This window comes from Ovis canadensis, chromosome 5 (assembly GCF_042477335.2).
Source record: "Ovis canadensis isolate MfBH-ARS-UI-01 breed Bighorn chromosome 5, ARS-UI_OviCan_v2, whole genome shotgun sequence".
In the NCBI taxonomy this organism is placed as follows: Eukaryota; Metazoa; Chordata; class Mammalia; order Artiodactyla; family Bovidae; genus Ovis; species Ovis canadensis.
Window position 1 is genome coordinate 114,771,898 of NC_091249.1, and position 27,791 is coordinate 114,799,688.

A 27,791-nucleotide genomic window follows, 5' to 3' on the forward strand; every position below is an offset into this window, starting at 1 on the left:
TAAGAGAATAAAATTATTTAAGCTTCGGTGATTTGTTAAATTAGTGGGGTTCTTTTGAAAGATTGTGTGTGGAAGTATTTCATTTGTGTGATGTCAATCAGGATTAAACGAACTGTCCTAATGAAAATAAAGTGATTTTCAAGTAATATGAGAAAATGCTTTCTATACACCTTTGCTCAGGAATCAAAGGATGAACAGTGGAAACGAGCTATGGATTATTTAAATGTTGTCAATGAACTCAACTACATGACTCAGATTGTTATCATGCTGTATGAGGATCCTAACAAGGTAACAGAGTTCTTGATTTGCATGTGTTGTTGTTCAGTCGCCAAGTCGTGTCCTACTTTTTGAAACGCCATGAACTGCAGAACACCAGGCTTCCCTGTCCTTCACTATCTCCCTGAGTTTGCTCAAACTTGTGTCCATTGAGTCGGTGATGCCACCCAACCATCTCATCCTCTGTCATCCCCTTCTCCTCCTGCCTTCAATCTTTCCCAGCATCAGGGTCTTTTCCAGTGAGTCAGTGCTTCACGTCAGGTGGCCAAAGTATTGGAGCTTCAGCAGCAGTCCTTCCCGTGATTGTTCAGAGTTGATTTCCTTTATGATTAACTGGTTTGATCTCCTTTCTGTCCAAGGGACTCTCAAGAGTCCTCTCCAGCACCACAGTTTGAAAGTGTCAGTTATTCCATGCTCAGCCTTATTTATGGTCCAGCTCTCACATCCATACGTGACTACTGGAAAAACCATAGCTTTGAGTATATAGACTTTGTCAGCAATGTGGTATCTCTGCTTTTTAATATACTGTCTAGGTTTGTCATAGCTATTCTTCCAAGGAGCAAGCATCTTGTTAATTTCATGGCTGCAGTCACTGTATGCATTGATTTTGGAGCACAAGAAAATGAAATGACACTGTTTCCGCTTTTTCCCCATCCATTTGCCATGAAGTAATAGGACCGAATGTCATGATCTTCATTTTTTGAATGTTGAGTTTTAAGACAGCTTTTTTACTCTCCTCTTTTACCTTCACCGAGAGGTTCTTTAGTTCCTCTTCCATTTCTCCCATCTGCATATCTGAGGTTGTTGATATTTTTTCTGATGATATTCAATCTTGATTCCAGCTTGTGATTCATCCAGCCCAGCACTTCATATGATGTACTCTTCATATAAGTTAAATAAGCAGGGTGACAATATACAGCCTTGATGTACCCGTTTCCCTATTTGGAACCAGTCTGTTGTTCCATGTCCGATTCTGACTGTTGCTTCTTGACCTGCATACAGGTTTCTGAGGAGGCAGGTAATGTGGTCTGGTATTCTCATCTCTTTAAGAATATTCCGCAGTTTATTGTGATCCACACAATCAAAGGCTTTAGCATAGTCAATGAAGCAGCATTAGATGTTCTTTAAATTCCTTTGCCTTTTCTATGATTCAGTGTATGTTGGCAGTTTGATCTCTTTGGCCTTTTCTAAATCCTGCTTGTACATCTGCAGGTTCTCAGTTTACATACTGCTGAAGCCTAGCTTGAAGGATTTTGAGCACTATCTTGCTTGCATGTGAAATGAGTGCAGTTGTGTGAGCACTCTTTGGCATTGTCTTTCTTTGGGATTGGAATGAAAACTGACCTTTTCCAGCTGTGTGTGGCCACTGCTGAGTTTTCCAAATTTGCTGGCATAATGAGTGCAACACTTTAACAGTGTCATCTTTTAAGATTTGAGATAGCTCAGATGGAATTCCATCACCTCCACTAGCTTTGTTCATAGTGATTCTTCCGAAGGTCCTCTTGACTTCACACTCTGGGATGTCTGACTCTAGGTGAGAGACCACACCATCGTGGTTATCTGGGACATTAAGAGCTTTTTTGTACAATTCTGTTTATTCTTGCATGTGTTACCAGAGGTAAATCAATAATTTGAAGTTTCTCATTTTGAAGATGTTCTATAATATTTTTTTAGGATCTTTCCTCTGAGGAACGCTTTCATGTTGAGTTACATTTTAGTCCAGGAGCCAAAGGATGTGAAGAAGACAAAAATTTACCCTCTGGCTATGGATATAGACCAGCTTCAAGGGAGGTAACGAAGATGAAATTCTCATTGCATAGTTACTACAGTCCTAAATTTAAATGTGACTTCTTTAAGAATTTTCTGTTACATACTGTAATTCTTATCTCAACTACTAAACAGCGTGGTTTAAACTTCTTGAGGTTTGGTTTGGATGGATACACATTTTTAAGCATATTAGAATTTTATATTTTATCCTTTCTCTAGATTTTTTGGGGAGTTTTAAGATAATTATTTAGAATGGATAACTGTAGTTTCTGTTTTTGCTGTTTTGTTTGTTGTTTTACTTGAGGACAGTCCATGCTTTACTAAACACTTGGAGTTAATTACCGCATTTTAATTCTTATAACCTTACAAAGTTAAATATGTATTCTGCTTTAAACTTTTTTTTTACTAAGCTATGATACATATTGGTAAACATTCCTAAATCATAAGCTTGTAGTTTAATGATATATCACAAAATAAACACAGTTGTAAAACAACTAGCCAGGTCATAGAATAATATCATTTGAGAAGAAATAATTGTGTCCCTCAATATCATAACCACCCTGCTTTCTCCCCAGAGATAACTACTATCTTGACTTCTGGCACATAGATTAATTTTGTCTACTTTTGGACTTTATATAAAGTGAACTCACAAAATATGTGCTTTTTTAGGGATGGGAAGTAGATTTGGCTTCTTTCATTATGTATTTGAAATTCATCTGTTCTTCATTTCTGTTGCCATGTAGTATTACATTAAATAAATATGGTGCAGTTTGTTAATCCATTTCACTGTGATGATCATTTGGTTTGTTTGCAGTTTGAAGATGGATGCTTTTATGAACATTGTTTTTATTTTTTTAATTTTTATTTTTACTTTATTTTACTTTATAATACTGTATTGGTTTTGCCATACATTGACATGAATTCACCACGGGTGTACGTGCGATCCCAAACTTGAACCCCCCTCCCACCTCCCTCCCCACAACATCCCTCTGGGTCATCCCCGTGCACCAGCCCCAAGCATGCTGTATCCTGCATCGGACATAGACTGGTGATTTGATTCTTACATGATAGTATACATGTTTCAATGCCATTCTCCCAAATCATCCCACCCTCTCCCTCTCCCTCTGAGTCCAAAAGTCCACTATACACATCTTAGTCTTTTTTGCTGTCTTGCATACAGGGTCATCATTGCCATCTTTCTAAATTCCATATGTATGGGTTAGTATACTATATTGGTGTTTTTCTTTCTGGCTTACTTCACTCTGTATAATCGGCTCCAGTTTCATCCATCTCAGCAGAACTGATTCAAATGTATTCTTTTTAATGGCTGAGTAATACTCCATTGTGTATATGTACCACAGCTTTCTTATCCATTCGTCTGCTGATGGACATCTAGGTTGTTTCCATGTCCTGGCTATTATAAACAGTGCTGCGATGAACATTGGGGTACATGTGTCTCTTTCAATTCTGGTTTCCTCGGTGAGTATGCCCAGCAGTAGGATTGCTGGGTCATGTGGCAGTTCTATTTGCAATTTTTTAAGGAATCTCCACACTGTTTTCCATACTGGTTGTACTAGTTTGCATTCCCACCAACAGTGTAAGAGGGTTCCCTTTTCTCCACACCCTCTCCAGCATTTATTGCTTGCAGACTTTTGGATTGCAGCCATTCTGACTGGTGTGAAGTGGTACCTCATTGTGGTTTTGATTTGCATTTCTCTAATAATGAGTGATGTTGAGCATCTTTTCATGTGTTTGTTAGCCATCCGTATGTCTTCTTTGGAGAAATGTCTGTTTAGTTCTTTGGCCCATTTTTTGATTGGGTCGTTTATTTTTCTGGAATTGAGTTGCATAAGTTGCTTGTATATTTTTGAGATTAGTTGTTTGTCAGTTGTTTCATTTGCTATTATTTTCTCCCATTCAGAAGGCTGTCTTTTCACCTTGCTTATATTTTCCTTTGTTGTGCAGAAGCCTTTAATTTTAATTAGATCCCATTTGTTTATTTTTGCTTTTATTTCCAGAATTCTGGGAGGTGGATCATAGAGGATCCTGCTGTGATTTATGTCTGAGAGTGTTTTGCCTATGTTCTTCTCTAGGAGTTTTATAGTTTCTGATCTTACATTTAGATCTTTAATCCATTTTGAGTTTATTTTTGTGTGTGGTGTTAGAAAGTGATCTAGTTTCATTCTTTTACAAGTGGTTGACCAGTTTTCCCAGCACCACTTGTTAAAGAGATTGTCTTTACTCCATTGTATATTCTTGCCTCCTTTGTCAAAGATAAGGTGTCCATATGTGTGTGGATTTATCTCTGGGCTTTCTATTTTGTTCCATTGATCTATATTTCTGTCTTTGTGCCAGTACCATACTGTCTTGATGACTGTGGCTTTGTAGTAGAGCCTGAAGTCAGGCAAGTTGATTCCTCCAGTTCCATTCTTCTTTCTCAAGATTGCTTTGGCTATTCGAGGTTTTTTGTATTTCCATACAAATCTTGAAATTATTTGTTCTAGTTCTGTGAAAAATATGGCTGGTAGCTTGATAGGGATTGCATTGAATTTGTAAATTACTTTGGGTAGTATACTCATTTTCACTATATTGATTCTTCCAATCCATGAACATGGTATATTTCTCCATCTATTAGTGTCTTCTTTGATTTCTTTCATCAGTGTTTTATAGTTTTCTATATATAGGTCTTTAGTTTGTTTGCATTAAGATTAGATCTCAATTACAGAAGAAAAACTATTAAAAATTCCAACATATGGAGGTTGAACAACACACTTCTGAATAACCAACAAATCAAAAAAGAAATCCAAATATGCATAGAAACTAATGAAAATGAAAACACAACAATCCAAAACCTGTGGGACACTATAAAAGCAGTGCTAAGAGGAAAGTTCATAGCAATACAGGCATACCTCAAGAAACAAGAAAAAAGTCAAATAAATAACCTAACTCTACACCTAAAGCAACTAGAAAAGGAAGAATTGGAGAACCCCAGAGTTAGTAGAAGGAAAGAAATCTTAAAAATTAAGGCAGAAATAAATGCAAAAAAACAAAAGAGACCATAGCAAAAATCAACAAAGCCAAAAGCTGGTTCTTTGAAAGGATAAATAAAATTGACAAACCATTAGCCAGACTCATCAAGAAGCAAAGAGAGAAAAATCAAATCAATAAAATTAGAAATGAAAATGGAGAGATCACAACAGACAGCACAGAAATACAAAGGATCATAAGAGACTACTATCAGCAATTATATGCCAATAAAATGGTCAACGTGGAAGAAATGGACAAATTCTTAGAAAAGTACAATTTTCCAAAACTGAACCAGGAAGAAATAGAAAATCTTAACAGACCCATCACAAGCATGGAAATTGAAACTGTAGTCAGAAATCTTCCAGCAAACAAAAGCCCACCCAGGTCCAGACGGCTTCACAGCTGAATTCTACCAAAAATTTCGAGAAGAGCTAACACCTATCCACTCAAAGTCTTCCAGAAAATTGCAGAGGAAGGTAAACTTCCAAACTCATTCTATGAGGCCACCATCACCCTAATACCAAAACCTGACAAAGATACTACAAAAAAAGAAAACTACAGGCCAATATCACTGATGAACATAGATGCAAAAATCCTCAATAAAATTCTAGCAATCAGAATCCAACAACACATTAAAAAGATCATATACCATGACCAAGTGGGCTTTATCCCAGGGATGCAAGGATTCTTCAATATCCGCAAATCAATCAATGTAGTTCACCACATTAACAAATTGAAAAATAAAAGCCATATGATTATCTCAGTAGATGCAGAGAAGGCCTTTGACAAAATTCAACATCCGTTTATGATAAAAACTCTCCAGAAAGCAGGAATAGAAGGAACATACCTCAACATAATAAAAGCTATATATGACAAACCCACAGCAAATATTATCCTCAATGGTGAAAAATTGAAAGCATTTCCCCTAAAGTCAGGAACAAGACAAGGGTGCCCACTTTCACCACTACTATTCAACATAGTTCTGGAAGTTTTGGCCACAGCAATCAGAGCAGAAAAAGAAAAGGAATCCAAATTGGAAAAGAAGAAGTAAAACTCTCACTGTTTGCAGATGACATGATCCTCTACATAGAAAACCCTAAAGACTCCACCAGAAAATTACTAGAGCTAATCAATGAATATAGTAAAGTTGCAGGATATAAAATCAACACACAGAAATCCCTTACATTCCTATACACGAATAATGAGAAAGTAGAAAAAGAAATTAAGGAAACAATTCCATTCACCATTGCAACGAAAAGAATAAAATACTTAGGAATATATCTACCTAATGAACATTGTTTTTCAGGCCTTTTTCTTAGCATATGTATGCATTTCTTTTGGATATAAATGTAAAAGTTGCTGGGTTATAGGGTATGCATACGTTTAGTTTTTAAAAATAAAGTCAAATAACTTTCCAAAGATACTGCCATGTCATTATCAGCACTTGGTATGATTAGTGTTTTTAATGAGTTGTTTGGGGGATTGTGGCTTAAATTTACATTATCCTCACAACCAGTAAGGATTAGTACTTTTTCTTATATTCATTGGCCACTTGAGTATGTTTTTTGTGAAGTGCTACTGGCTAGGACCAGTAGAGTGCTGAGTAGAAGTATTGATAAGCATCCTTGTTCATTCCCAGAGTAAAGCAGAAAGTAATGTTTGGGGATTTTTACTGAAATTAGATAACCTCTGCAGATCATGTTGAGAGATATAACACTTGTAGTTTTCTCTGGACATAACACTTCTTCAGAATTGAATCTTCTCGTCTTAGGACTTGGTATATATATATATCTGAATTTAGTTGGCTGTTCTTTATATCTTTTTGATAAAATTAAGATTGTTTTAATATCTTTTATTTGTCAGTTTAATTCCTAAATTCTTTTTTAATACTGCCATAAATGACTCATTTAAATTTTATTTTGTTTGCTATTTTCAATTGAATTTTAACTCAATTTTTGTATAAAGATTTTATAACTAGCAACCTTACTGTATGCTGTTTATTCATTCTGATAATTTATCCAGTCATTTTAATTTTCTATGTATATGATCGTATCTCTGAATGATGACAGATGTCCAGTAAAATGTTGAGTAGATTTCGTGATGATGGGCATTCTTCTCTTTCCGTGATTTATCATTAACCATGATGGTTTTTTCTAGTTATTTAGATATCCCTTACCTGGGTTGAAGAAGTTTATTTTTTATACCCCTTAGTTTAATGAAGGTTTTTACATACTTTGGCTTCTTTTAGCCGGCGTGTATTTGTGAGGTTCACTGATATAATTGGTTTTAGTTTGCCCATTCTTACTGCTTTAACATATGTGTTTCACTGTATGACCATGCCCCAATTTATCCATTCTATTTAGATGAATATATAATATAACGTTTTTAAACTTACCTGTTTTCTGTACTATACTGTGAGACTCTTATATTTTGGGGACAGTATCTTATTCATCTGAGTCTTGACACATGGTAGTACTCAGTAAATATTCAGTGAGTCATCAAATGGTTGTTATTTAAGTGTGCAGTCATCACATTTGTTGGAAATATTTGGAATAGAATTTGAATTTTCTATAACCAGATATTGTTTCAGTTTGTGCTTGAGTTGCTGACATTACTTGTAACAAAACTGACCTCTGTCATTTATGAATATTGCTTATTTATTTGGACATTGGATGAAATTTTATTAAGCATTTTGTTTTATATGGCTTTTTAATTGTTATTTTATTATTTCATTTATCCAGAGAGTATATGTATTTCTTGAAGTTAGGAACTCTGTCATCTGTCTTACAATACCCAGAATAATACTAGATTTTCATAAGAATTCATTTATCAGTCCATTTGAATAAATGAATTTGTATATATGTACTTCAAGTGACCATACCAATTGGTGGTTTAATTTGTTCATCTAAAAAGAGTGATTTGTTTTATCTGATTTTTATTATGTTATATTCTTTCTGCATAGAGTGAAGGCAGGAGAGCTTTTAAAATTGATAGTGATGATGAACCACATACTTCTAAAAAAGATGAGGTTGATCGAGCTGTGATATTGTTTAAGCCTATGGTATCAGAGCCAATTCATATACACAGGAAGTCCCCACTTCCAAGATCTAGGAAGATGGCTACAAATGAAGTAAGTATATTTGTCAGAGCATGTTTTTTTAATGAAGTAAACTAACTATATATTAATAAAACAGAAAAGAAAATACAGCTTTAATTATTAAGCTTGGGAACCTACCAGATTTTTAGTTGTCAACTTTATCAATTTTTCAAATAAATTTTTTTAAATGTAGAGGCAGAAAATACAAAGATCACTTTTAGAATTTGGAGCTTTATAGATTTCATAACAAAGTTGAATATAAGTAGTAAAATAAGGCCTTTCTACAAACTGATCTATTTTTTTCCTTGTCACTTTAGGTTAGTCTAATAAAGAACTTTTTAAAAGATCTGATATAATGAATCAGGAATAATTTTTGGTGAAAAGTAGTGAGGAATTGCCAGAGACACTTCAGCAGCAGCTGATTCCAGTGGCAGTGTAGGTTAAGATGTGACATTCCAGATTGTCGACCTGATTGTAAAAGTCAGAACAGGAGTTTGGAAAGTGGATACTGTAGTTGAAAACTTTACCTGTGTATTTAGGTCTGTAATTAAATAACTTAGGCTAATTGTTATGCTCACTAACAAAATATCATTTAAATAGCTACTAAAGTAACATTGAAAAGGAAAGTTGAGCAGTTGGAATGAAGTTTGTTAAGTAAATCTTTAACATCTGTATACATTTTTATTCTTTAAATACCTTCATTTTGGGTTATTTATATTTTCTGTAGGATGATTCAGCACTGATCTGAGATCAGTGCTTATGTTTCTAAATTCTCAAGTAAAAGTATAAAGATAGGAAGCACCATCAACTTTTTAGCTAAAATATTTTTTGATGATCAAATACGCCAAATCTTAAGTTAGGTATACTATCTAGCAGTTGGTAAATAAGAACATATATACCAAAAAAAAGAATTATGCTCATTTCTCTCACCCCAAATTATATATGTGTTTTTGATTCTCCCAATTCAACAATTATGCATAGGAAGAGCATCATCTAAATAAAATAGATTGTTGTAGTTTTATAATGCAAAGTGCATACTAGTTAGGGTTTCCCGTGAATGGGATATTTTAAGTTAATTATAAAAGAGGATGATTAACAATTGTAGGATTTGGAGTTATTTGTTCTATTATAGCTTAATTTAAGAATGAGAAACCTGGGGTTAATTTTAGAAAATTGGGAAATGACATTTAGTAATATAACCTAAAATATCACTTGTGTGAGGGCAGTGATTTTGATGATTTCGAACAAAGCAATCTGTAATTTATCACGTTTAGAATTTCACCATTAAACCTTTTTCTGCACTCCAAAAAAATTCTGTAACATTGTTACAGTAAATGTATTCCTTGACTACATTTTCCAACAGAACTATATTTGTAAAATCTTCAACAAAATCATTGCCCTTTGTTAACTCTTAAAACATAGAACACGTTGCTAAACCTTTTTCTCATAAATATTTAAATAGTTGCTTTCAAGAGATTATTTCTATGCCATGCTAAACTTTTACTTCCATAAGGGAAATTATTCAAGTAAAACCTTGAAGACTTTTTCAGCGTCCATCATCTCCATGGATATCAGAAGTCTGTACTTCCCAAAGACACACAGAGAAAGAGACTATTCTCTTCATTTTGTGCAAGTAGATTTTACTGTGTCCTCACTGCCTGAAATCTGAACATGCAAACATGTAAAATGAGAATGTTTGCTGCATGTTTTGTCTACTGAACTCTACAAATAATCTTTGGAAGGAGTAAATAAATAGATAACATATAAGTGTAGACAAGTGCAATTTGAATTGTCCATCTAATGATCTCTAATTTTTTTTGTCTGGTGAACAAATTTTCCTTTATACATCATATACACTGAAGTCTCTTTAACACTTTGAAGGATTCTTTAGTGCTTTGGGTTGAAAAGTTTACCCAGTATAGCATAAAACCTCTTGATACCTAAAATTAAGCAGAATATGTTCAAATTTTTAACTTTGCCAAGATAAAAAATTGTTAAAATCTTTCCAGTTCTAAGAGAGAAGGGACAACTATTAAGCAGTATAATATTTTACATTTTAAGATAAGAAAGTAATTCTCATAATTGTTATTACTCACAATTAGATTTATAAGTGAGTCCTATCAATTTCTCAAATATTAAAATATTTGGCTCCCAAATTACTGTTTAATAGTTTTTTTAAAAAATTGATAAGCGCAAACTGTATTTTTTTTTCTTTCTGATCATTTGGCTCTGTTGTATCTAACTTTGCATGCTCTGCTTTTTTTTTTTTTTTTTTTTTTTTTTGCCCCTTTTCTCACTTCTAGGAAGAGAGCCCCCTGAGTGTGTCTAGCCCAGAGGGTACTGGTACCTGGCTGCATTACACCAGTGGTGTGGGCACTGGGCGTCGAAGACGCAGATCAGGGGAACAAATCACTTCTTCCCCTGTCTCCCCCAAATCATTGGCTTTCACATCCAGTATTTTTGGCTCATGGCAACAGGTTTTTAAACTTTACTTCATTAAACATTTTTCCTCCCCGCATTCAGAGCAACAAACAGCTGTCTTGGAGGACATCTAATCCCTTATATTTCACATCAGAGTAAATCCTTCCATTTTTTAATTTTGAATTCATTTTAAAACACTTGTGATGTCTGACAATATTTTGAGGGAAAGAAACCACTTACATTACTTGTGTTTAGCATTTTTACTGGAGGGGGTTAAATATCCAGGATTTTAAAATTAGTCAATAAAATTTACATTCCTGGAACTTTAGCTTGTTAATAAAATTTTTTTTAAAGGAAAGAAATTTTTAAAATTTAATTGTCCTTTAAAATATTCAGAAATAAAGTTATATAATTTTATAGTAAGGAAATTTAATAACGTTTTCCTCCATAATTGAAAAATAGATTCCATTTGGAATTTGCTGAGAACCTAAAAATTTTTTAAAAAATATCCAGATTTATGTGGCCCTGTGTTAACTAGCAGGATACATCTAATACTGGTGATTCTCTCCCTCACTTTGTATTATCTGAAAGTATTGTCTTAATTATGTACAATATGGGGTTTTTTTTTTAGCTGTATAATATCTTAATGCTTTCTTTAAGATAAAAGGGGACAATGTATATGTGCCCATCAACAATATACCCCAACAAAAGGAGTCAAAATAAATGACTTCAGAAGGACTTTTTGTGGTGACATTTGGAAACTTAAAATACTGTGGGTTTTGGGGGTTTTTCACAATGGAAGGTCTGCTGTTACACATGACTTTCCAAGAACTTCAGCAATTTCCATTTGGAAATACAATGCATTGATTATAGGAAAAGGGATTATGGTATCCATTAAGGCTGTGAATATTCAAAGGTTACTCTGATAAAGCCTGTGCATGGATCAATAATTGTATGGTGATCTCAACAGTCTCTGTCTGTCTTTTCTTTTGTTTGTGATTGTTTTTTTCCCCCTTCAAATACAGGAGCTGTTTAAGAGTGGGCATTTGGCTTCTTTTAAGAGAGAGTGAAATTATATCAGTCTGTATTAATTGTTTCTTTTCATCTGTCTTGTTTCATACGTGACATTTATTCTGAATGCCTGCTTCGCACCACTTCATTGCAAGGACCTCATATGAAATGGACTCCCTTCACAAGGGGATCTTGCATGATCTTTCATATCTTGTGTATTTCTACTAATATTTATCATACAGCTTATTAACCTTTGTCTGTCTGAAACAGGCTGCAAATGAAGTATGGACTTTTTAGTTTATTTTACTGTTTTACTTCATTTATTTTGCTTTCCTTGTGCAGGTTGTATCTGAAAATGCTAATTACTTGCGAACACCAAGAACTCTTGTAGAACAGAAGCAGAACCCTACTGTAGGTATGTGGTCTGAAGGAAATTGTATTCCAAACCTTAAACTCAATATTTTGCACACATGTAAAACTCTTCAGAGGTGAAAGCATGACCAAATGCTATGCTTTAGTTTTTCTTTAACATGCACTAATTCAGAAATGTTGAGTTGTAAAGCTGGAAATATACAGTCAAGTTTTGATGAAATGAACAAGAAATGACATTAATTTTATTTTATAACACTTTTGAATGCCCATAATGTAAACTACTCAGTTTAATTGCCAGTGCTCATTTTTAATCTTATATTCTATAAGTTAAAATCCCAGCATGTTTTAATTTAGGGAGGAAACTTCATTTTTCCCAGTTGATAAAGTTGAAAATAGGCTACTGCATACAAAAAGAACTACTTTTCTGGTTTAAAAAATTTTTAAGTGGAGAATATTTCACTTAAAATTAGTTTACCTAATTATTTACCTGTCTAGGTATACTAGTGATCTTTTTGGTCATCTCTTAAGGAAAGCCAAAGCAAAACTAATGTTTAGTGGCAGTGTTGATTTTTTTTATTGACCTATAGAACATAATTGGTTCTTTGCTAACACTCAAGCAAAGCAATGTTGAAGAAAACCTTTCTAAATTTATTTTGGTTTTAAAATCATTATCGATAAACTACATCAGATGATGACATTTTCTATAAATAATTGTCTAAATCAGTTTAATAAAAAATTTCATTATGTTTTAACTATGTATGTTCTATTATTTCTATTCTAAGTATATGAATGGTCCCTTGATACCTACATACTTGAAAAAAATCTTTCTTTAATTATACATATGTTACAATGATACCTTTTGATATCCCCATGATATTTTGCCAGATAAACACACACACATACACACATACATTACTCCTTTCTTTATATATTGTAATGTATCTGATAAAAATTTACTTAATCCTTACCTAGTGGTAAAAGGTTTCCTTGGTTGTAAAGACTTTTACTACAAGTTAAGCATCAGATTGGGCTTCTTATTAATTAAGATCTTAAGTTATTTAAGTATTAGAAATTTAGAGTGATTTAGGCCTGAATGACCACATTGTGAAAGAAATTGTTTCACCTGGTCTTCTTGCAAATAAGTAAACTTTGATTTGCTTTATTTCATAACAGATATTGATAACTCACATTCAGGGGCATCAGGAAAGCTTCTTCATTCACAGTTATACGTTCAAAAATATTGATTTAATAGTTAATTTGTACTAGGAAAGGTTTTTTAATATTTCCTACTCATACAGATTTATTGACAAAATTCCTTATCATCCTAAATTAATTTTTATGATAGTTTTTTAATATGTATATGTCTAATTATTGTGTGGGTATATTATTTTCCTCAAAAAACATTTTCTCCAGTGTAAAATGCCTCCATTTGTACATATGATAAATGGTGACTGTATTAAGTTGACATAATAAGTGAATTGTGGGCCTGTTGAGGGCACTGCCAGATATGTGTGGTAAGAGCCATGTTGTTGCATGCTGCATGAATTCCCAATGTGAACAGAAGAACACCCGTTGCTGTATGTATTTTCTCTAACTCCCATCAGGGTCTCACTGTGCGGGCCTGTTTAGCACCTCGGTGCTCGGGGGTTCTTCAAGCGCACCTAACCTACAGGATTATGCTCGTACTCATCGTAAAAAGCTGACCTCTTCTGGCTGCATAGATGGTATGTGCACACATGCACACACAGAATCATACCTGCACCCATGCACACACCCATGAGCATATGATATTACTCAAAGGCAAGCCTAAGGCCACTGATGGATGCAAATAGAATCCCATCACCCTTTGCCTAAGTGACTATCTGTGTGCTCTGTTATCCAGTACTTAGGTCCATGCTTCATCAAGCAGTTAATTATAGTTACATTTACAGTACTTGTTCAATGAGTATTTCATTGAAATATGAAATTTAGAACTGTATCATGTATATTCTTTTAAATAGTTAATAAGCCATTTTATAAAGAATAAACTTCTTTCATCTTTCAAACTTTTTTTTATTCTTAACCCTTATTTAACTTCTAAATAAATAAAGTGAATGAAATGTTTATAAGAAAACATATTGGCATTATTTTAAGAATAAACATAAGATGAGAATATTTTAGGATCCCTAGGTGAAGGAAATCTTCTCACTGTTGTTAATGCACCTTGAGTTTCAATATTCAGAAAGTCTCTTGAGGCTCATCAAAGCGTGCCTGTTTTGTCAATAGGAGTACTTACTAGCCCTTTTGAAATTAGCTTATCTAAAACTTTTTCTCATGTATCCACAAGTTTATTTTAGTTAGTAAAACATGGATTTACCAGAATTGCCAGCTCATCCTGCTTTTCTTTCTTTTGTGTATTTTATTGAACACTTTGCCTCTGTCATCAAGCCATTTTACTTCTTTTAACCAGTATTTGGCTTATTTCCCTCTCTCATTGTCCCTTCTGCATGTCACCTAATTCTAACCTCCTTATATATTTGTTTTTCCTCCTCTTTTTTTAAGTGTCCTTCTTTTGGTAGCTGTTACGAATTTCAGGTACCTGTTTTTCTCTTTCTCAGACGCCACACGCGGTTCTGCTGTTAAAAGGTTTTCTATCTCATTTGCTCGACACCCAACCAATGGTACGTTTTGCTTTTATTTTAAAAGATAATCCCCTGCTTCATCCTTTTTTATTTTTCTTTGATTTTAAAATGTGGGATATACAGTATCATACATTTCTCAATCCTTAATTTCAATTGGCATACAATTCTAACTTACTGTTCACCCCAAATATTGATACTGTCTAACTCCCTTTTTCAGCTATAATTTATGCAATAATTTAGCACTGCTCATCAAACTTTTAAATGACCACAATGATGAGTTTTAATACTTAATTAGCACCTCAGATTTCCTTCTGATTTCTCAAGTGATCAATCTACATAATTTTAAAAATGCAACAATAAATATTATTTATTTTCTTTTTAATTCTTAATAATTTAATGATCTTCTGAATTTCTCTTCTGATCACATGATTGTTTCATTGAGCTATTTATCTAAAATACAGGATCATACCTGTCAAATAGCCAAATGAGATGTATCCTTGAAAAGTTCTTGGGAACCAGAGGATGCATGTTTCGCTGTGTAACATTATTGATCCCTGATTGTCTAAACAAAACCCAGTTTTGTCTAGAGCACGCTGAAAACATTATTCAGCATTCACTTAGTCCTATGGCAGTATGGTTTGCCACTGTCAAGCAAACAGTTTTGGGAAGGGTACCTTACTTTTTGTTAGAATTTGGAGGGCCACCTACAGGAAGAAGATTAGGCTAAAAATCTAGACAACCAGTTCAATTAAATTCAGTATTTGAGCCTGAAGAGGAAAATTGTGTGGCCATTACTTACACACCGAATTTTGCACTATTACAGCTTTCTTACATAGAGTGTTTTTCTTATGGGACAAGGGAATATTTACTAATCATTTAAAAATAGCTCAGAATCAAAGAATTTCAAAGAAAGCCTGCATTTTTTCACTTTTATTCTGAGTGAAGTTGTTTTTAATCCCTGCAACTTTTTTTTTTCTTTTTAATTGTAAGTAAGTCTTTCAAAAATTCAAGTCAGGTTTTTCAAAAACTTTTATGAAGTTCAAGGATTGAACACAAGCTTGTTGTCATTTTCTTCCTTCTGAATCCTTTTAAGAGGACACCTAAGTAACTGCACTAATACTTCTTGAAAGTGGAATATGAAGATCCAGTTCTCAACAAGTGAAAATTTAGCCTTAAAGCTAAATGTTCTTTTCCTCCATTGTATCTGTTTATATGCATCTTTTTGAAGAAAAAGATCCTTATTTGATACAGCTACAGCTTCTAAAGAACCAACATGTGTAAGAACTTCTTAGAAGAAAACTGAAGTCACAGGAAAAACCAAAAATCGCAAAATTCTGAAGACGAGGCATTGAAGGTTTAAGACTGACTGTAGTTTTTGTGCAGAGTGCTTATGTGTTATTGTGCCAGTACTGCAAGTTTTATATAGGAGAAATATTTGCTTATTGAAGCTTAAAAAGAAAAGCCTTTGTTAAGTTTAACAGAAAATAATTTTATATTCTTTTGATTTAGGCTTTTTTTTAAAAATGTGGATTTTTCCACACATTGTGACTTGATGTTTATAAAATGCATCCCTTTCAACTCTAGGACTATTTCTCTTGGGTTTTCAAATTTTCTTTTCTTTTTTTTTTTGCTGTGTTGTCTTACCTGTCCTATGAATTGTCATTTGACTCTTTCTTTTACTTTTTATTTTCCTTAACTTTCATGTTTTTTCCATCTTAACACATATCATGGACTTAACCCCTGCCCTTCATCTTTAGTTCAAGGAACATGGTGAAACAAGTATCTTCTGACAGTGCTTTACCTTATTTTCTGGGCCTCTGTGCAGAACACCTACACCTCTATAGGTGCTGGTCCGTTTCCTCTGTGGAGTTTCTAGGCTCCAGTGGTATGTTTCTATAGTTTCTAAACATGACAGCAAGGTGGCTTTTTAAATTGCTGCGCTAACCCTTTCATTGTGCATTAAAGAAAAAGTTCACTATAGATAGATGGAAAAGGATACAGTCCAAAGGGACTCAATTATATTGTCATTTGCCTGTTACAAAATTTAACAAGCAAATGCAGGAAAATAGTTTTACAAAAAACTAATAAACATTCTGAGGAAAGGATTTTTTTAAAAAGCCACAATGTTTTATGTAATGCAAGGAAAGGGTTTGCGCCTTTTTGCATGAATCTTGTAATTAAAAAAAAAAAAAGTAATACTTGTGCAAGCCTAATTTCTTTAGTGCTTAACTTAGGTGCTTTAGCTGCTATTATGGTATTATAGTTTTGTTTTAAGTATATGTAATGTTCTGTCATGCTTTGGTTTGCCCCTGGAAATCAAACATACCAGTTTTGTAATCCTTTGGTTGTTTTCATTGAAAAATTAGATTCTCTTTTAACTAGAGTTTCCCTATTCCAACTAAGAATTAGACAATTCTTAGGTCAGTATTTTCTCCCAAAATCAAATATAAGTCAGTGTTAAAATGAGCACATTTCTATTGAAGCAGAAAGTTTTCCAATCAACTTAAGTTTAATTAATTTTTAAGTTAAAAATATTAGACTTTATATAGAAACTAAACATTGAAAGTATTTCTTTTTGGAAGAGAATTAGTTTAAATTCTTAAAAAATTAGATGCAGAAAGACTTGGTATTTTAGTTGTATCTAAAAGCAATTTTAAAAGCCATTCAGTTGGATAAAATGTAAATAAGCAATATTTATAAAAAAGTAAATAACCTATGTCCTAATTGTTTAAAGAAGCTGTATATTTAAGTGCTTTCGTTTCATGGATGGTATTGATACATACCTGCATGGTTTGTTTCATGAAATTTTTGTATTTGTGCCATTGTTGAATGCAGAAATATTTGTATTTTGTATGGCTTTTTACTTGGCCTGACTTGTCTCAGCTAGCAATTTCCAACAATAGAATTAATTGTGTTAATTCAGTCAAGGTAGGTGAAATATGTTTTGAAATTTTAATTGCAGCGTAAATGAATGCATGTTGTTTTGGGGTCACACTAGAGGTGTTGTTGGCCTTGGTATGACTAAAAAAGTATTTAAAATCACTCTTCATAAATAATTACTTAATTGTTTTTCAACAAGAAGTCACCTTTAGCATTCCAGCATCAGGGACACATTATGGCATCAGCTTATTCATCTATCGAATAGACCTGATTTTAAAAAGTAAAAACCGTGAAAACACTGTATTTTTTGTTTGTTTGTTTTTTATTATTCCCCAGGTTTATTAAGTATTACTCTTAGATTTTCCAAATACAGAATGAAATCGTGTGCATGCTGTACCTTGTGATTATATTTAAAATGAAGTCTTTGTCACATCTTGTTCCAGCCCCATACTGCATAGCATCTGGTGTCATGACTTCAGAGATCTTGTGTGTTTGCATGTGGTAGATTGAAAAGACCTAAACTGTCCAGTTCTAAGCAATGATCTTCTTTTTTAAATAATGAATTTTAGAATATCCAACTATTGGTTTTGGTTTTGTTTTTGTTTTTTTCCCTCAGGTTTTGAATTGTATTCGATGGTGCCATCTATTTGTCCTCTAGAAACTCTTCATAATGCCTTGTCCTTAAAGCAGGTGGATGAATTTCTTGCTTCCATTGCTTCTCCATCAAGTGAAGTTCCACGGAAGACCCCTGAAACTTGTAGGAAAATTATTATTATTATTTGATTTTTAGACAGTAGATTTTATCTGAATATAAAATAATTATGTAAATATAAATTCAAGTAGTGATAGTAAGTAGAATTTTAGGGGAGAAGGGGGTATACAAGAACATTGTTTGGAATTCTGTGGTATAAGGTGCAGTGTACCACTTGTCTTGACTCTTCCCCCAAATTTTTTCTCTTACCAAAAGGAGGAAGAAGTCTAAGACCCAGCAGTAGAAATCAGCAATATATAATACAAAATCATAGCCTTATTTTCTACTGTCATTGTATAATAAGCTTTTTTTAAAAGACAGGATATTAGTCTGCATTAATGCCCATGTGTTCATCCACTCAATACTTTTGACTCAGAGCTCTTAACTGAAGAGAGCAAATTAGGGCAGCAGTTCTTCAAATTGTGTTCTGTAGGAAATATTCTGAAGAGGTTAATTCCTTTGTGTAAAGTAAAGGGGTTTGTGGCTAAGCCAGTTTTGGAAACTTTATTATAAGGAAAACTCCATACTCACATTTTCCAAAACTTGTTTGTTGAGAAATCATTTTGGTAATGCATTTAAATATTGTGTAGAATTATTCTGAGGGACTTCAGTTTGGGAAGTGTTCAGGGCTTCCTTTTTAAGTGTAAGAAGTCAGCTGGCTGTTGTCATTTTCAACACTGTAGGATACTTTGACACACTGGAATTCCAGTTTAGGAAGCGTTCGTTTTGGGAGAGGATGCTCTGCTGAGAGTTAAGAGTCTTACTAGTCTTAGTCATATGTCTGAAAAAGTGGGCTACTCTCCATGGGGTCTCAAAGAGTCAGAAATGACAGAGACTAAGCACATACCAAGTAGTATTTCGTAAGAAGAATACTGTAAAAGTGTTTTCCCGAAGAATAAAATTGTAGATCTTGGGATAAAAGCCACCGTCATGTGTTGCTGTGACTCTCTTCCCTTTCCTGGGCCACAACATTGTATGATTCTCCAGAGATCTGTTCAGCATATTCTGTCCAGATAGTGCCCCCTGCATTTTTGCTCTTCTCTTTCACGTCTGGTGGCAGAGGTCACCTTTCAACCGGAAAGGTATCTTGGTGTGAATGTTTTAAAATATTTCACTTTAGAAGTGGTTTGGAGAAGTAGGTTTCCATTTTAAAATGTGCATATGATTTGTCTGATACTAAGAATTGATAATAATCCAAATGAAATAATCTGCAAGCTGTACAGTTGAAGTGAGGAAACTGAAGGACATTTTTCCTTTTCCTTTCTCTGTTAGCTAATAGAAAGGCCAGTGCTGTTCCTCGGAACACAAGAGAGAATCTGAGTAAATAAATTCTCATTTTTTTCTTCTACCTGACTTTATATTCTATGCTTCCTTGGGGCAGGGATTTATAATCTTAAAATAGAGATTAAAGAAATACCATAATTAGTAAATAAGAGTTTAAGGTAATCATTAAAACTGTTTTGAATTTAGAAGATCTTCAGTCAGTGACTTAAAGCTAAAGTAGCAGTAATGACACCTGTTTTGGAAAGAGGCTTTTGGTGGGATATTTACAAAAAAATAATCTTTGTTTATACTGTGGCATTGTAGTTTTATGATGGCTTCATTTCTGTGGTTAGTGAGTTCAGTTCCTCAGAGTGCATTATTGAGATATATTAATGATTGAAAGATACTAAATTTCTTTTCCAGTTCTCATTAACTCTTCCCTATATCATAGATACAAGCTGTACCCCAGTCCCTCTAGCTCTCTTAAAATTTCATTCCATTACTTACTAAGGGAACTAAATGAGAAAATAAATACAGTTAATGGAGTTCATAAAACTGGATAGACCTTAGATTTTATTTAGTTCATTGGTCTTCAGACTATATTCCCAAGAGCTTTAGGAAGTTCCATGAGGAAGAGAAAGAAGCTGAATTATTAGGCCTTGCTTTGATCGATTTTATGTAAGATTTCATTTGAGAGAAGTTTACTGTATTAATGGAAAAACTTAGAGACACCATTGAGGAAATCAACCAGTTAGTGGTCAAGCAAGACTAAAACCCAGGTCTCCTAAAGTGTGTGGCTTTTTTCATTCTCTTTGAATATTAAAGAAAATAGGGTGCCAGTTAGGGCTTCGCAGGTGGCGCAGTGGTAAAGAATCTGAATGAATGCAGGAGATGCAAGAGACGTGGGTTCAGTATCTAGGTCAGGAAGATCTCCCGGAGTGGGAAATAGCAGCCCACTCCAGTATTCGTCCTGCCTTACACCAAGGCACTAACCCTCAATTTCAGAATACTAATTGGTTCAATTACAGGTTGGAAGTTATAATAGAAGATGTAAGCAGAAAAAAGCTAAGTAATGATGTGCTGCTTTATGAGATGTTTTAAGCACCTTTTTGAATCAGTTCAGTTCAGTCACTCAGTCGTGTCCGACTCTCTGCAACCCCATAAACTGCAGCATGCCAGGCCTCCCTGTTCATCGCCAACTCCCGGATTTCACTCAGACTCCTGTCCATTGTCACATATATATTATTTCACTAGTGGCTACTTTGATATTCTGCCAGTGTGAACTTTATATTCATTCTGCATAGTTATCAACCACTGTAGGCGCATTTGCCACGTCTGTTCCACATACTGATTTTTCAGAGACACAGTCTTTACTGCTATCAGGCCCTCTTCCAAACTTGCAAAAATTGACAAATCTGCCTTTTGTTACCTCCACCATCATTTGTTTGGGATCCCAAAAGCTCATGCCAGTAGCACCCCCTACTGCAGCCTATTCCAGAGGTCTTCATACTTAAGAATTGTACCTACTTGTTCTTTTCACGCTGCTCAATCTCCCCACCTTAATTAGAAAGAAGAAAGAATCTTTAACATTTTCTTGCATGAAAATAAATCTCATCTGGGTACTATGTTAATAGGAAGACAGTCTGACTCAATTATTCATAATCTGATTAGTTTAAATTTGATAGACTTGCTTCAGAAAATTATTGAATTACCTCGTTTGATTTTTCTTTTTCAGCCTCTTTAACTTCACGTTCCAGTCCAATAATGAGAAGAAAAGTATCTTTAAATACATATACACCTGCAAAGATCCTCCCAACACCACCAGCTAGCATCAAGAGTACTAAAGCAAGCAGCAAACCAGGTTAGGCGTGTGTGTGAATTGAGGAGTAGTAATAGCTTGCTTTGTAGGTATAAAAATCTGTTTTTAAGTAGGATGATTACAGTCTAGGAAATCTGTTACTGTAGCCTATTGATATGTTTGAGGTGTTTTTTCTTTTGTTAATTATCCCCCCTCCCCTGACGTATGTTAAAATATATTTGATACAGTTTTCTAAACTGCTTTATGGACTTTCTTCTCTTGCTTTTCTGTTCAGCCAGGATTCTACCTGAATCTTTTTACTGTTTCTTATACTTCTTATTTGTTACTATATCTGAAAATAATCTTTATTTTACCTTCATTCTTGAAAGGTAGTTTTGCTGGACAGAGAATCTCTAAAGTTTTTTCTTTCAGCATTTTAAGGATCTTGTTCCACTTTTTTCTCATTCCCCTTGTTTCTGAGGAGAAGTCCTTGTTAATTTGAAGACTTGTTCTTATGTATGCTGCCTCTTGAGAAATCTGTATGCAGGTCAGGAAGCAACAGTTACAACTGGACATGGAACAACAGACTGGTTCCAAATAGGAAAAGGAGTACGTCAAGGCTGTATATTGTCACCCTGCTTATTTAACTTATATGCGAGTATATCATGAGAAACGCTGGACTGGAAGAAACACAAGCTGGAATCAAGATTGCCAGGAGAAATATCAATAACCTCAGATGTGCAGATGACACCATCCTTATGGCAGAAAGTGAAGAGGAACTCAAAAGCCTCTTGATGAAAGTGAAAGAGGAGAGTGAAAAAGTCGGCTTAAAGCTCAACATTCAGAAAATGAAGATCATGGCATCTGGTCCCATCACTTCATGGGAAATAGATGGGGAAACAGTGTCAGACTTTATTTTTGGGGACTCCAAAATCACTACAGATGGTGATTGCATTCATGAAATTAAAAGACGCTTACTCCTCGGAAGAAAAGTTATGACCAACCTAGATAGCATATTCAAAAGCAGAGACATTACTTTGCCAACTAAGGTCCGTCTAGTCAGGCTATGATTTTTCCAATAGTCATGTATGGATGTGAGAGTTGGACTGTGAATAAGGCTGTGCGCCGAAGAATTGATGCTTTTGAACTGTGGTGTTGGGGAAGACTCTTGAGAGTCCCTTGGACTGCAAGGAGATCCACCCAGTCCACTCTGAAGGAGATCAGCCCTGGGATTTCTTTGGAAGGAATGATGCTAAAGCTGAAACTCCAGTACTTTGGCCACTTCATGCGAAGAGTTGACTCATTGGAAAAGACTCTGATGCTGGGAGGCATTGTGGGCAGGAGGAGAAGGGGATGACCGAGGATGAGATGGCTGGATGGCATCACCGACTCGATGGACATGAGTCTGAGTGAACTCCGGGAGTTGGTGATGGACAGGGAGGCCTAGCGTGCTTCAATTCATGGGGTCATAAAGAGTTGGACACGACTGAGCGACTGAACTGAACTGATGCAATGGGTTAATGGATTTCTTTTCTCTGCCAACTTTCAGGTTTTTGCTCTATCTTTGGGTCTCAGAAGTTTGACTGTGGCATGCTTTGGACTTTTTTTTTTTGGTGATAAAATCCTGGTTGATAATCACTTTTACTTGTCATCTGCATTCTGCTGTTAAACCATCCAGTAATTTTTATTTCAGGTATTTATTCTTTAGTTTTAGGCATTTGTTTTGATTCTTGATAGTTTTTTCCTTCGGAGATTTCCTGTATTTTTATTCATTATACAAATATTTTCCTTTGTTCTTGAGTGTAGTTGAAATAGTTGCTTTAAAATTCCTGTCTATTAGTCAGGCTGTTCTCAGGATTGATCTCTTATGAACTTAACCATTCCCAAGAAGGAATGTTTTTTTCATGTTTTTCATATATTGAGTAATTTTGGATTGTATTCTAGATCAGCTCTTGACTGTTGTATCTCTTATGTTCCTACAAAGAGTGTTGGGTTGTTTGGGGTTTTTTTTTAAAGCAAAGTATTAACCTTGGCTGAACTTAGATTGCAATCCTATGACGTAACTGACAGCTCACATTTCACTTCACTGGCTTTAATCTGAACTGGATTTCTTTAAAGCTTATTCTGCTGAACTCATACATTGGATCAGTGTTTACACAAAGAATTGGAATTTCCTACCTGGCTTTCCAGCCATTGTTTTTGCCTCAGTACTTGTCTTCTGGTGCTTCATACTGGAAAGACTGAGTTTTATGTTGCAGTTTTAGGCATTCTACATGGTGCACACTGGACCCTATCCTTAAGCCAAAGCTGTTTTTTTTTTCTTTTAAAAAGGACAGGGAAACTAATTCCATGTTGTTCACTTCTTCCAAGTATTGATTCTTTTCTAGTATATCTCTGCTTTTGTTCCCTCTTCAGTGTCTTCAGATAATTTTTTTTCAGGAAGATTCATCTGCAGTAGCTTACCCATCCATACAGAAGTGTAACTTGGCTTAGAATAATTTTTTGATAACTCACTGGGGCTTGAGGTTGGTTTGGATATAAAAGGATGATTCCTGAGTCAAGAATGTTTCTAGTTTTCTAATCTTTTAGCTTTTTAGACAGTGATAAGTAGAACAGGCAGAGGAACCAGAGATCAAATTGCCAACATCCGCTAGATCATCAGAAAAGCAAGAGAGTTCCAGAAAAACATCTAATTCTGCTTTATTGACTATGCCAAAGCCTTTGACTGTGTGGATCACAATAAACTGTGGAAATTCTGAAAGAGATAGGAATACCAGACCACCTAACCTGCCTCTTGAGAAATCTGTATGCAGGTCAGGAAGCAACAGTTACAACTGGACATGGAACAACAGACTGGTTCCAAATAGGAAAAGGAGTACGTCAAGGCTGTATATTGTCACCCTGCTTATTTAACTTCCATGCAGAGTACATCATGAGAAACGCTGGACTGGAAGAAACACAAGCTGGAATCAAGATTGCCAGGAGAAATATCAATAACCTCAGATGTGCAGATGACACCATCCTTATGGCAGAAAGTGAAGAGGAACTCAAAAGCCTCTTGATGAAAGTGAAAGAGGAGCGTGAAGAAGTCGGCTTAAAGCTCAACATTCAGAAAATGAAGATCATGGCATCTGGTCCCATCACTTCATGGGAAATAGATGGGGAAACGGTGGAAACAGTGTCAGACTTTATTTTTGGGGGCTCCAAAATCACTGCAGATGGTGACTGCAGCCATGAAATTAAAAGACACTTACTCCTTAGAAGAAAAGTTATGACCAACCTAGATAGTATATTCAAAAGCAGAGACATTACTTTGCCAACAAAGTTCTTTCTAATCAAGGCTATGGTTTTTCCAATAGTCATGTATGGATGTGAGAGTTGGACTGTGAATAAGGCTGTGCACTGAAGAATTGATGCTTTTGAACTGTGGTGTTGGGGAAGACTCTTGAGAGTCCCTTGGACTGCAAGGAGATCCACCCAGTCCATTCTGAAGGAGCTCAGCCCTGGGATTTCTTTGGAGGGAATGATGATGAAGCTGAAACTCCAATACTTTGGCCACCTCATCTCAAGAGTTGACTCATTGGAAAAGACTCTGATGCCGGGAGGGATTGGGAGCAGGAAGAGAAGGGGACGACAGAGGATGAGATGGCTGGATGGCATCACTGCCTCAGTGGACGTGAGTCTGAGTGAACTCCGGGAGATGGTGATGGACAGGGAGGCCTGGCTTGCTGCGATTCATGGGGTCGCAAAGAGTCGGACACGACTGAGTGACTGAACTGAACTGAAGATAGGTAATACCAAAGAAAATAGATATTCCTAGGGAACTTGATGAGTTCAGTTTTAAACATGTTTATATTTGCTATCCAATATCTCTATAGAGGTTTCTAGTAGAATATACAGATCTTGAGGAGGGAGAAGACCTGGGCCAGAAGTAGAAATTTGAAGACTGTTAGCATAGTCATCAGACACGACTGAAGCGACTTAGCAGCAGCAGCAGCAAAGTCGTTGTGGCTTCCTAGGTGGTGCTGGTTGTAAAGGACCCACCTGCCAATGCAGGAGACGTCAGAGACGCGAGTTCATTCCCTGGGTCAGGAAGATCCCCTGAAGGAGGGCATGGCAACCCACTCCAGTGTTCTTGCCTAGAGAATCCCACGGACAGAGGAGCCTGGTGGGCTGCAGTCCATGGGGTCACAAAGAAATTAGTTTCCCAGGAAGAATGTAGGGAAAAAGAGAAGTTTGTGTTATTTGATCTTTTGTTGATTGTTTTTTATTGTTTGAACTTGGATTGCTTGTGAAAATCTAAGCCGTAATTTTTCTTTTTTTTTTTTGTATAGCTCCCAGCGGACCTTCTAATACAGCTGTTCCTAATACCTCATCGCGGAAAAAGGGTATGACTAGCAAAACAGAAATGCATGAACACAAAAAAAATACTTCGAAAAAAAAATGAAATCGTCTAAGCAGAAGCTGGAACTCCTTGTAAAAATCATGTGTTCAGTAGGAAAAAAAAAGGCATGTAATAAACCTTGACTGAAAGATATCAAAGCAATTAATTTGTGTCTCCTTGTACATCTCTGTATTCATTTAAAGATAGATTAAATCAAGAGAATTCTTTGTATATATTCAGGTAAAGAATTTTTGTCATGATCTGGAAATGTTTAAAAACAATGTTTATTAGCATCTTATGAGTAGCAAAACCTACGGTGATAAAGGTCTGTTGTTATTGTGATATTTGCCATGTGCCTGTAGTAAAGAAAAAGAACGTGAAAGCCTACCCATGTCACACAGTGGTGATGGTTACTGAAGAGTCTGTGAGGTGGTGTCTGTACATTTTCATTTTCATGGGGTTGCATCTTGGCTGTAAAATCCTGTAGCTTGAAATCTGATGGCTATACTGGAGACTTCTTAAAAAGCATATTTCCAAAGAAATTTCACTGACCACAGTTTAAAGTAGAAACTTTCTTCTCCCAGTTGTTATAATTACATATATGCTGCAATATTTAATAACTGGAGTATTGGCATATGGGTTATTTTTTCAATCTGTGCTTTGAATTTTTTATTGTGTTTTATTTAAAATATGTGCATCTGGGATAACTATACCTTTATGCACATAAATTTGTACATTAACTTGTAGAAAATATTTTCTTTATATATTTCTTTACATAAGGTGCTTTTGATCATCAGGAAAATTTTTGCTTCATATATTGACAAGAAAGACATCTTTAGAGTTTCTTTTTAAGAGGTAAAGTTGACAAGTTTATAAGTGTTAGTTATTTTCAGAATTCTTTTTAGATCTGAAAAACTGAGTTCCAAAATGAACCTCATCAGTGTAAGGAAAATATCTGAATTCCACTGTCAGTAGATATTATTTGTGGCACCTATTTTTACCATTTCCATTCGTATCTTTAGAATATCAGTTGATCTCACTAAGATAATTTAAAGATTGAGCATTTGAAATAAATGCTTGTTTTAAATTATTAGGTTTTGGAGGGACATTAAGATTATTGTATTGTGATTTCATCTATGATGTGAAAAATATTTATTATCCTTGGTGCTTATTTTCCCCTGATGTGCAAATAATTATAAACCAGTTGAAATGACTTAAACTATAAACCAAACAGTACATCTTGATAAGAATTCATCCATTGCTAGTCAGGTAACTTAAGTTGCTAAAGCTTTAGTTTGAGACTTAGGTTTAGAAAAATTATTGAATTCTTACATGAATGCCTCTATTAAAATTCTTCGTAGAAACTCTTCTAACCTTAAATCATCATATATGAACTGACTTTTAGAAATTAAGCATATTACAGGTTCATTTTAAAAGGTACCAGATGCAAAAGTCACAAATATGTACAATTATATAAGTTAGTATGTCAGTACTTCACATGAATGTAAATGTATTATGGAGACATGTTTTGTAAACAGTTGAATGTACCTAAGCTTTCTGTACGTGAAAATGTGGTTAATGTGCTCATGGTCGGAGTAAAGAAACTGCTTTTATTTTTTCAGTGGAATTGAATTAAAATATTTTATTTCTGGAATCAGAGGATGACTTAAATGGCAAATTATTTTTTTTATTCTTTTCTTTGTCCCTTTACTTTTAGCTTTCAGAGTAGAAAGAATGAAGGAAACTGTTTTAATATTCAACAGTGCTCATCTTAGATAAAATTTCATAGTATTAGCCATAGCTGTTGCAATATCTTCCCTAGAAATTAACTAGGAAGTTCAGTACAAGTCACGTTTTCCCATGGTTACACGGGAACTAGGATTTCACTGAAGTCACCGAACTTGGTAACACTGCTGTATAAGCAGGACAGTTTTATTTACAAGGATCTTAGCTTCATTTTCCAAAACAAACAAAAAGTCTCTATATCAGAGCAAGAAATTATAGTTAATCACCATTCAGTGGAAGTTTGATTGAAGCATCTGTTTCTCACTGTTTCTCTCCCTGTAAAGTGTGCTTTTTGTTTGTTTTAAATACTAGAAAATATTTCTTCTCACAGCCTAATC

The 27,791-nt window shown here is 34.7% G+C and overlaps 1 protein-coding gene across 14 annotated transcripts in view; it reads left to right on the top strand.

The window, feature by feature from the left end:
* The window catches only part of PPIP5K2 (diphosphoinositol pentakisphosphate kinase 2), an 83,810-nt gene extending 56,485 nt beyond the window's left edge, over positions 1-27,325 (top strand). For 4 of the 14 annotated variants that reach the window (XM_069590238.1, XM_069590239.1, XM_069590250.1 and 1 more), the window contains 10 exons: positions 181-288; positions 1,951-2,067; positions 8,033-8,200; positions 10,471-10,644; positions 11,942-12,014; positions 13,576-13,695; positions 14,569-14,631; positions 18,089-18,229; positions 21,222-21,347; positions 25,619-27,325. In XM_069590238.1, the coding sequence (XP_069446339.1) occupies positions 181-288; positions 1,951-2,067; positions 8,033-8,200; positions 10,471-10,644; positions 11,942-12,014; positions 13,576-13,695; positions 14,569-14,631; positions 18,089-18,229; positions 21,222-21,347; positions 25,619-25,731 (1,203 nt within the window). In that variant the 3' untranslated portion in view covers positions 25,732-27,325. Of the gene's footprint in view, positions 1-180; positions 289-1,950; positions 2,068-8,032; positions 8,201-10,470; positions 10,645-11,941; positions 12,015-13,575; positions 13,696-14,568; positions 14,632-16,417; positions 16,478-18,088; positions 18,230-21,221; positions 21,348-25,618 lie in introns of all 14 variants that reach the window. The other 10 variants (XM_069590242.1, XM_069590243.1, XM_069590244.1 and 7 more) reach the window with 6 other exon arrangements.
* Positions 27,326-27,791: the final 466 nt, after the last annotated feature.